Source organism: Pan paniscus, chromosome 2, assembly GCF_029289425.2.
Source record: "Pan paniscus chromosome 2, NHGRI_mPanPan1-v2.0_pri, whole genome shotgun sequence".
In the NCBI taxonomy this organism is placed as follows: Eukaryota; Metazoa; Chordata; class Mammalia; order Primates; family Hominidae; genus Pan; species Pan paniscus.
This window is the reverse complement of record NC_085926.1, coordinates 35,766,992-35,778,448: the sequence shown is the minus strand read 5'-3', so window position 1 is coordinate 35,778,448 and position 11,457 is coordinate 35,766,992. Positions and strand designations below refer to the sequence as shown.

The 11,457-nt window shown below is 38.4% G+C and overlaps 1 protein-coding gene across 39 annotated transcripts in view; it reads right to left on the bottom strand.

Annotated features, from left to right (window-relative positions):
- Positions 1-7,799: 7,799 nt before the first annotated feature.
- Positions 7,800-11,457, bottom strand: part of ARPP21 (cAMP regulated phosphoprotein 21) — a 157,197-nt gene continuing 153,539 nt past the window's right edge. For all 39 annotated transcript variants that reach the window (XM_008951585.5, XM_057301661.2, XM_057301677.2 and 36 more), the window contains 2 exons: positions 9,749-9,897; positions 7,800-8,579 (listed from right to left, as the gene is read on the bottom strand). In XM_008951585.5, the coding sequence (XP_008949833.1) occupies positions 8,322-8,579; positions 9,749-9,897 (407 nt within the window). In that variant the 3' untranslated portion in view covers positions 7,800-8,321. The remainder of the gene's footprint in view (positions 8,580-9,748; positions 9,898-11,457) is intronic.

Genomic DNA, 11,457 nt, shown 5'->3' with positions numbered 1-11,457 from the left:
CAGCAGCAGCCCGTCTGTAGCGGTAGCTGTGAAGATAGCAGCTGCAGCAGGGAAGGTGCCACCAGGGCTGCATGCTCCATGGAGATTGTGGGATCACCACCTAAGCCTTCTGAGTTTGTGGGATGGGAGCCCCATCCTCCTGGGCACAGCTGCAGCCACCCAGCCATGGCTGCAAACACCGGCATCCCTGCCAGGCTGTCCCCCATGTTCCCAGTGGAGTCGTGGCTCCAAGTGAGAACTTATGGTTCTTTTACTGGGCCTGCCTGTGGCCACCCATGGACCAATTAACACAGACTTCCTCCCTTCTGAACCCCATAAAAACCCCCGGACTCAGTCAGACTCAGGTAGAGTCAGGCGGCCTGCCTACAGATAGGAGCTACCCACTCTGGGTCTCCTCTCCACTGAGGGCTGCAGACATTGGGATGATCTGCCTGTGGAAAGGAGCTACCCACTCTGAGTCTCCTGAGGGCCATATTGAGGTGCTCAATAAAGTACCTCTCCACCTTGCTCACCCTCTAGTTGTCTGCATACCTCATTCTTCCCTGACATGGGAGAAGATCTCAACACCTGCTGCATGGTGGAACTGAAAGACATGTATGTAACGCAAACAGGGCTGAAACATGCCCAACACTCCCCACCCCTGCTGCCTGTGCTTGCCACATTGCAAGTGACAAGGAGAGAAGAGCTCTGGCCTTTCAGGGAGGCCAGACCTAAGGGCTCCTTGAGCCAGGGTGTGACACCCCCTTTGGGGCTCTGTGGTTCCTGGTGTCTCCAAGCTTCCAGGCACCAATGCATTCCCCACTGCCCGCAGTGGAAGCTGCTTGTGTTACACCTGGCCAAACCACAGCCTTGCACAGAGCTGATGCCTATGCTGGTGCCTGGAGCTGCCTACCCTTCCACAGCAACTGGTGTGCCACCGTGTGCACAATGGCTGGATCCCATGCTCTCTCATTCACACACCCCTTGCCACTCCACACCCTTGGCAGTGTGGCATCTGGGCTGGTAGCATAAGCCAAGTGCAGCCTGACAGGCTGAGTGGGCAGAATAAGCCCAGCAGGCCCAAGCAAAACTTGGGCAAAGGTGGCAACAGCCACAGAAACTTCCAGCTGGAGGAGCTACACTGTAGGGATCCCATGACACCACTAGCTTAGAAATAATTAATGGGACTGAGGCAAGTGACCAAGAATGCATTATGTACATAGAGTTTCTCTAAGTGACCCTCTAATGGAAAGGCAAACACACTGATATTTCTTCAAAAAATGTGAACCTTGTACTAGTTGAGGTTCACTAACCTTTTACACAAAGGGGAGAGATACATTTGCAGAGACAGAGGTGCCTACTGACTGACATTCTCAATAACATGGGAGAAACAACTGCAAATATCATGTTAAAAAATAGAACTGCAAGGGGGTAGAGAGTCTTATGGTAGCATCATGATAACACAAACGTTGGTGGTTTCAAACTATTAGTGCAATAAAAACCTTGGGAATACAGGGTGAGTGATATGGCCATAAGTATCACCTACATTTAACCATCAGATCTATTTGATTAGGCTATTCTGATGGAGGCTCTGGATCTTTTAGCTAGAAACATGATTCAGTGCTTCACAATAAACTTCCCTACTTTTAATTCCAGGACCTTTATACATATATGCCTTACCTTCTTCCTCCCTGGTCTCCTCCCCATCCCTAATCCCTACATGCCCTCTCATCTATATACGCCAGACACTAAAGGTGAGAAGCCTGGAGTATTTAAAAAGTTGAGTTCTTCCCCAGTAGGATGCTATCTAGACAAATTGGACTGGGCCTGTGGGTCATCTGCCCACACATCTTCATGAATACTTGCTGAATTTGTTCATTGACTATCCATCAAATTCAGATTGAGCCTCATTCCTATTCAGATTTATATCTCCTTCTGTTTGCTGTATCTGACCTCTTCTCTCTCCCATTCCAACACTGAGGGTAAAATGGAATAAAGCACTAAAACAAAACAAAACAAATAACAAACACAAATGTCAAAGTATTCCCTGAGCTTCTGTTGTCAGGGAGGTGTTTAAAATTGTCGTAGAGGAAGCACCATCAAGCCCAGCAGAAGTATCAGTTTTCTGTTAAGATATCAATAAGGTAGTGATTTTCCTCTACAGAAGAAGAGTATCAGCTGCCTCTCATTCCTACAAGGTACACATTATTGGGAAAAGCAGAAGACCCATCTCAACGAGTGAAAGCTTTTGCCACTGATGACACAAAACAGTGGCAAATATTTTTGTGGAAAAGATTGGAGGTTGCAAAACCCCGCTGAAATCAGGCGATAAAGATTTGAACTTGAAACAAAAACTAAAGCAGAAAACTAGAAAATAATGCTAAAACTCTAAAGAGAACAACCTTTCTTAGTAAAAGGTGGACGGAATAACATGGGAAGAAGCAAAGATTTCTAATCTTGTGTGGAAGAAATGGCATCCAGAAGAGTCCAGAAAAAAAGATTCTGAGCCATAATGAAAAAGTACTGTCACCATTTTTTTATACAAGGGGGAATAGGGAGCTGATATTAGATTTCACTGCATATTGCGCATTGATACTGAATATATTGTGATGGAGACGTGGCAGCCCTTCCAATGCTGCTTCCAATTCCAGCTTAGTCTCTATTTGTTTTTCCCTGACAGATTATAGTGACTATGCCTTGTGATGCAGCTTAAGACAGGGCACTTATGTGCCCTGATGCAGAAGGTCGTGTCCAAGAGGGAAAAGTGAGACATATATCTCTAAAGTATTGCTGTGCATCCAACCATCCAATAGAACTGCTCAGTGTTAAGAGTCTGGAGCTAGAAATCATTTTTGAATTTTCCCAACAATGCTAATGGTAGCTGTAGCTCAGTGGCAAATTTTAGTTATTGCATTCATCTCCACTTTCTGAAAGAAGAGGACTTTCAAGTGTAATCTATCCTACTTTTTGAGACCTATACTTCTTTATAAACCATGCTGAGGTCATATCATCTTGTAATAAAAAGTCTGCAGGAGTCAGTGGGTGCCTGTTAACTCTGTGCCTGGCGTTTAAGGTCATGCCAATCAGGCCCATTATGAATTTCCCTGTACGCCTCCTCTTTTTGTTCTAGTTGTCCACTTCCTACTCTAAGCAACCTAAATTATACTGCATACTTTCCCATGTTTCTTTCTTTTCCATGCAGGCATTTATCTTGGTTGGGGTTATAACCCACCCATCCTATCTCTGTGTGTTCAAATTTCATCTACCCAATAGAATCAACGAAAAAAGCTTCATAAAACCACAGCCAGAAGCCATCGTTTCTTTCTCTAAGACATTTTTACAACATTTTTCACATGAGACCTATAGTTAATTTCCTATATTTTTATTTATTTATATACTTATATAATGTATTTCAAAAATTCATAAGCTTCTTAAAGGTAGGAGCTCCATAGACTGTGGCTCGAGGTCTTGAAATTAGTAAGTGTGAAATAAAAACTTGCTGAATAAATGAATGCGTAATCACTCTTGTTCTCTTTTACCATCACATAAAGGTGTAAGAGATCAGTAGAGACAAGTATATCTATATGACTATAACCATAATTGAAGATATAAATATAGATATCAAGCCCTTCAACATTAAGAATTAAATAAAGATCCAGAAAGTCTGGCACTATGGCACGACCTTCCAGATTCACATATTCACAGAAGAAATAGTTCAATAGTTCACACTACAGCAGTTACCAAAATATGCCACCGTTGGAAGTAGGGTTGCGATATTACATTTTGATACAGAACACTGTTTCTATGGAATTAAAAGATCTATTTGTGCTCTTGTTTTAGGATTCTCTAACACAATTAAAAAAACAAATGGTTCTTGCAATATTAGTCTTTTGATATATTCTGTGAACAAAAGATACTGTGTTCAAATATGTTGGAGAAACTATGCAAATTATGCCTTCTTCTTAAAAATTTATAACATAAAGTGATAAATTAAAGGTTTCCAAAAATTTGGTAGCTTTTGGAAAGATTGTTTAACCTTGTTTTACCTTGTTTCTCAATTATGATGGTCCTTGCAACAGTCTGTTTCATATAACTATACATATTCCAAGGAAACAGTCTTCCATGGAATTTTTAAAAATTTCTTCATTTAATATTTATATAAAATGCTTACGCTTATATGTAAGATATTACTTGACTTCAAAACCCAAAAGATCTGTTTTAATAACACCTTGAGGGTTAAGTATTTCTAATGCTTTATTTTTTATTTATAAATGATCAAGGTGCTGTGATGTGAGTGCCAAGGCACAGGTAAGAGGTAGGCCTGCAGCTTTGTCCACTGTTTGTACCTGTATATATGTGATAGGGTTTGGTTGTGTCCCCACCCAAATCTCACCTCTAATTGTAATCCCCATGTGTTGGGGGAACAACTGGTGGGAGGTGATTGGATCATGGATTTGGTTTTCCCCACGCTGTTCTCATGATAGTTAGTGGGTTCTCATGAAATCTGACAGTTTAAAAGTGTGTGACAGTTCCCCCTCACTCGCTCTCTCCTGTCACCATGTGAGACATGCCTTGCTTTCTCTTCACCTTCTGCCATGATTGTAAGTTTCCTGAGGCCTACCCAGCCATGAAGAACTATGAGTCAATTAAACCTGTTTTCTGTATAAATTACCCAATCTCTGATAGTTCTTTATAGCAGTGTAAGAATGGACTAATACAATGTGGAACACAAGTAATAGGAGAATGGGAGTATGAAAGTGTCCCCTTGCACTTTAGCTGTTAGCAAAAGTGGAAGCAGAGTCTAAATATGCATTTATTAAATCTCAAAATCCATTTCTGCTGCAGCATTTTTTTCCTTGATTGTATTTGCTTCATTCTTCAATTCTCTCTTGAAAAACTGCTCTGGTTCATAGATACTGCACTTGTTTTTTATGATGATTTACAATTCTGTTCTAAGTCTTCCAAATATTTTTATTATAAATTGCATAATCACATTTCCATAATGTTGTATAACACACTTTGCTGCCTCACCTCATACCCTGTAGAACTATATTAAATCAATAACATGATTATGGCTTAAATGTGTTGGTGTTCTTGTTACAACATTTAGTTACAACTATCAAACAATAACAAAATGTATGATAACATTTACAAGATAAATTTAAGTGCTTTAAATTTATATGTACTCTTGTTTTGAGTGGTGTCACATAATTGGAATATAATCCAGTATGCAATAAAATTTTGCTGAAAAAAATGAATGCATAAGTCATTCTTATTCTCTTTTACATTCATATAGGGTTACAGAGAATTATTAGGAATAACTATAGCAATATATCAATATATTTATATATCTATATGTTTTCCTATATCTTGATATGTTTATAAACTGAATAATCTGTACTTACAAAATGTGATTGTGATAAGATTAGTAACTAAAATGAAAAATTAAGGGTTCTCCTGATAATAAGTTTTGGAAATGTTTCACTAATAAAACCATCTTTCTACACAGCCATCCCCAAAATTCTAATGCAACAAAACAGTAAGCATAATCTAAGATTTGGAATACCATGATGCTGATGCTATGGTTTGGATGTGTTTTGTCCCCACAAAGACTCATGTTAAAATTTGATCCTCAGCTGGGCATGGTGGCTCATGCCTGTAATCCCAGCACTTTGGGTGGCTGAGGCGGGCGGATCACCTGAGGTCAGGGTTCGAGATCAGCCTGACCTACATGGAGAAACCCTGTCTCTACTAAAAATACAAAAAAATTAGCCAGGCATGGTGTTGCTTGCCTGTAATTCCAGCTACGCAGTAGGCTAAGGCAGGAGAATTTGCTTGAACTCAGGAGGCAGAGGTTGTGGTGATCCGAAATCGTGCCATTGCACTCCAGCCATTGCACTATTGTTCCAACAAGAGTGAAACTCCGTCTCAAAAAAAAAAAAAAAAAAAAAAAAATTGATCCCCAGTGTATCAGGGTTGGGAGATGGGGCCTAATGAAAGAAGTCTGGGTCACTGGGGCAGATCCCTCATAAACAGGTTAATGCCCTCCTGTGGGGTTGAGTGAGTTCTCACTCTTGTTGTTTTCTCTTTCTTGCTTCCTTCCTCACCATGTAATCTCTTTGCACATAGCTGCTCTCCTGCTTTATGCCACGAGTTGAAGCAGCTTGAGGCTCTCACCAGATGCAGCTGCCCAATCTTGGACTTTCCAGCCATCAGCACCTTGAGCCAAATAAACTTTGTTTCTTTGTAAATTACCCAGCTTCAGGTATTCTGTTATAGCTACAAAAATGGACTAAGACAGATGTATAGGAGTATTTTGTGAAAGTAGGAAAGAAGGTTTGGCCTGCAACAATATCCAAATGGATTTATACAATAAATATCAAATGTCTAAACATGAGATACTGCTACATCTTTGGAGAAAAGTGGTCAAATGAAATTTCTTTAGGTGTAAAGCCCTGTCTTTACCACTAACATACCACATATTTCAAATCCATGAAAAGAAGCCTCAGTAATTCTAAAGATCTTGAAAGAAAATGTCAAAAGTTTGCAAAATTTTATGGAAAAAATAAATATTCAGGCTCATATTTGGATTCTTAAATTTAGGATAACTGCCAACATCAGAAAGCTAAATGGAGAATATTTGCCAATCCCATCTTTCCATTAGGGGAAGGTATTAATTAAGCAAACACAGTGCTTTTTTCAGAGTAGCTAATGGCTCAATAAGAAAAAAATGCAACATCCTTTTGTTATAACACTTTTCATGGTCAGAGTAGACCACGGAAATACTAGTAGACTGAAATTTGAAAAAATGGAACAGACTTCATAAGGAATAAAGCCAATTAGAGTATATGTAAGAGTTCCCTTTCAAAGGAAAAAGAAAACAATAGTATAGAATGAAGTAATGGTAATCTGCTAGATAGAGTTTTTAACCGGCTGCTTAACTCTACCCACAGCTGAACAACACAAAAACAGCAAATCTAACATAGAATGTGATAATATGAAAAACAATAGAAATTATCCAGATATACTCCCTATATTCCTCTCATTGGTAATAATGGTTTTTAGACAGAAAATATAAAATACAAAACTATTAGTCATTGTACTGTGATATCAAAGTGAAAACACAGGGGTTTTATTTCCCCATTAATATCTTCCAGGAGGGCCAAACCTCAGAGTTCACAGCTCTGTTATTTCTCAAAGAGACATTAGGTAGACATGGGCTTCATCTAAATGGAATTGCCAATGTTCTAGATCTTTGCAATTAAATCGTTGCTATATTTACTTTGTTTTAAATTACTGGGACAAACATTAGCACTTTTGAATTACTGACTCACTGTCAATACTAGTGGCACTTTCCATTGTATGACCCAATATAACAGGCAGGATTAGACCATGCCTCTTCTGATTTTCCTCTAAACAAAATTACCTTGTTTTCAGGTGCATAATGAAACTCACATGAAGGTAGAACAGGGTTTGGTATATGGCTGCTGTTAATGATGACATGCAGGTTTTCCTAGTTGGTGAAGTATAACTACATACTTTTAATAGTCCTATAATTAATAGGAAGGTATATATTTTAAAACTGCAAACTCCATGAATGAATGAAATGGATGCCATCTTATTTTCAGGACCCTTTAGTATTATGACAATAAACTACAGCTGGTTAAGTCTTTGCTACGGCATATCCCCATGTGATGGCAGTTTACTTATAAATGCCTGAAATACCTTTTCCATGCAGTATTCATGAAATAGTGTTTGAAGGGAATACAGTGACACATAAGAAAACACACATTGGAAGACATAGTGAACCAAACTGGTGGTAAAAACATGACCTTCCTCCATAAGGTCAAATAGTTTTATTTTGATTAAACACTACAATACAGTATATATCCATTAAAAAAGAAAACTCTATAATGTATATAAATTATTCCTTCAATTCATCAATTCTTCTTTGCTTTTCCATTACAGCTTTGGTACAATGTGATTTAGTATATAATTTTTAAATACTTTTAGCATCACAAACTCAACACAAAGTACAAAACTAATCCAAATTAGGGATATTATAATCTACACAGTGGTATTCAGTGGTAGGAGAAAATCTTACCTTGATGAATTCATGTCACTAGCTAAGCTATAAAGGCATACCTAGCAGACATGACAGAAATATGCACCATTAACCAGCTAACGTGTATATTAGTCTTTGTTTATTTTTTACAGAATACCAGCAGCAATCATTTGAGTGTTGAGTGAATACTTAAGTCCTCAGCCAGTTTTCCCACCTCGTTCCTCTTCCATCAAAGGCCATGAGAAATATCTGAAGAAATGTACCACAGCCAGAGCTCTCAGAATTTGACCTGCCAACCAGCATTGCTCATACTTGCACAGTTTGTTCTGCAGCTAGCTGACATCACTGGGACAGTGCTGGAGGGGCAGTGTGGGCCAATCAGCCTAAGGTTGTTCTGAGGGGTGGGCGGTGTGACATTACAGTAAACAGGCATTCCAGTGGCTGGGAGTGACCCTTGACCTGCCTGGTTAGGTAGCATGATTGGCTGTTGGTATGACTGCTGGGGCAGTCCTTGAGAACCCTGGGTCATTGGCACCTGTAAAAAGACACAAGCAAGAACCCTGTATGAAGAGACTATTTTGGTCTGTACAATAAACAACATGGTGTCATGAAAAATATTCAAACTTTTGAGTTAGACCTAACAGGTCATCAATTCCAGCTCTGCCATTTATCGGCTGTTGCACATTAGGAAAGTCACTTAACCTCTCTAATTCCCTAGTCCATTGCGATAATGACATACATGCTTCAAAGTACCACTGAAAGGATTGGAGGGATGGTGTACAGTGCCTGGCACACTGCCTGGAATGCAGTAGATGCCGAGAAGGTGTTAGTTCTGAGTTTCCTTCCCTTCTCTCTCAATGACCTCTAGAAACTATAGTCTAGATCTTCCACTTTGGGTTTCTCTCAGTTTGAAAAGCCATGTTCCCTTTCTGATTTATGCAAAGTGGCCTGGAGTCCTCCACAGTGAAAAGGGCTTTTGTCCTGGGCACCTACTATACTCTCAACCTGCAACTTTAGAGAACACTTATTGTGGAGGTGGAGGTAGAAGTTGATGCAATGTGAATCCGAATAGTAGGGTAGGGGCCCTAGAATAGGTCCTTCAGGGTCAGAAGCACCTGGTACAGTTAAATTTAATTATTATACCATTTCACTAACTCTTTATTTCTACTTCTGGGGTATTTTAGAATATACATCACAAAAGGATACATAACACTTTTAAAATACTTAACTTGGGTTTAGTCCAGAGAATGTAGTTGTTAGGCTCCAGAAATGCCCTTTAAATGAATCTGAGATGCCATATTAAAATCTCTTATAACTTAAAGTTATGGAAAAATGAAGTTTATTTGGGTGTGTACAAAAATGAATGGGAATTTGTCATGAGGACTTTCTACCAATAAGCAAAATGCAATAAAATTTCCAAAGGTCTTTATGAATAAAACTGTAGACTAATGTATTTTCTTCCATGAATATGAAGTTATATGGAAATAAACTTAGGAGAGCATTCAAAAGCCACAGTAGTGACAGAAGCATGTATTTTGCATTTTCTACTTTTCTATTATAATCTTGATTCAAAGTAAATTATCAACAGTTATGGACCAAGCACGCATTACCCAGCCAGCCACCCAAACCAGGGACAGACCCACAGCTTCCACTTTGGCAAATTCTACTTTATAACCCACAATTTTCCAAGCTGCTTATGAGCACCTGATAAGAAGACATTGTTGGGTAGGAAACCATCACGCTTTGCACCGGAGTTCCTTGTTGGTTATTCATCACATTCTGACTCTGAGGTGGCTGCTGCACTCCTATTAGGCCTTGGAATCCCTGTTGACCAGACAAGACTGGCTGGTAACCTGTGAAGAAAAGAGATCTTTTGAACTGGTTGTGCAGAAAGAACACAGTGATGTTTCATGGGGTAAAAGTACTGGTTCAAAAGGCAGCCTTCAGACATCTCAATCTCCACATTCAGAATGTGTTATCAGATGTTTATTCCCTAAGAATGCATTTTCTCTTTTTTTTACTTCTAAGAGTGAACAAGATTATGGCTTTAAAAATTCACTGACATTTCTTTTGTTATGCAGAATGGTCTGTTGAATACATGTGACAATGATAAATTCTTCATGGCACAAAAACAGAAGACTCTATTGATACCAATTGACTACTATAAATTACACCTTTCATATTTGGCTTTTTCTTTGGTTTTGAGGATATTTGGAGAATTCACAGATTATCAAGTTATTTTAAAATTAAATTGACTCATTCCCTTACTATCCTCTTTTCCTGGACAATTTCATTTCACACATAGAGACCACCAAACAGCCCATTAACTTTGGATAAATTCTATTTTTTTATGTCCTAGTGAACCAAATGACTTGCTACCCTGAGGAATTCATGATAACACTGCCTTAGATAAAAAGGCAACAGCAAGTGGGACGCATGTGATGCTTCTCTTCTGTTTCACCACTAGCTTCTGAGAGAATTTTTTGGTAAAATACTCCAATATGTGACCAAGTATTAATACATATAATAGATAATAAAGAATACAATATTCAAAAATTTATCTGTTCATGTCTTTCTGGGTGGGTCAGTTTGTTAGCCTTCATTTGTCTTTTTTTATTTTTTAGGTAGGCCAGAATTGATTTATTCTAGTTATTTAAATCCTCACTTCAATGAGTGGTTTAAAATGCATCCTTATAAAGGAAGCCTGTGGATTGTTCTTGTAAATGTTGGGAAGAAAGTTATGATTTAGGTGAAAATGACACAGTGGTAGAGAAATGAAAGACATTCATTTTATGCTGTATAATAAGCTCCTTCCAGAGCTCATATTATTAACCATGTAGAGCACCTGAGAGTAAGTGGAACTGCTATCTTAATACAATTCTCTGAGAGAAAAGAATCTTTAAAATCCTAGATTTTCTTAACTTTCACAATCGGATTTTAAAAATTGAAACCAAAAGTTAAAAACTAGCTAATCAACATGCATCATTCATAAATAATCTATATATTGATTGCCTCTGAGAGTCTTTATATTAAAGAAGGACCACATTATATCATAGTCTTTATAGAAGAAAATACTTAACTATCCTTGGATATACAAAATGTATCTTCATTCATTTCAGAAATATTATGAAAATTTGGCTTGCAAATAGTCACTGAATTAGGAGATTGGGTCAGTTCATCAAATGAGATAGAAGCAAGGTGTCCTCAGTTTGGAGAATTGGAGAGCAAGCTTGGGAAAAGGCCAATTTGAGAGGTCTGCCCTATGCCTACAATTGGCAAGTGGAACCAGTGTGTAATCTAAAAAGCTACCCTTTGACCTTCCTTATGTGTCCCATTGTTTTACATTCTTATTACTCACCCTAAATTATCTTCATAGTGGTTTCAATTTACTGAATTATTTTAAATTATTGTAA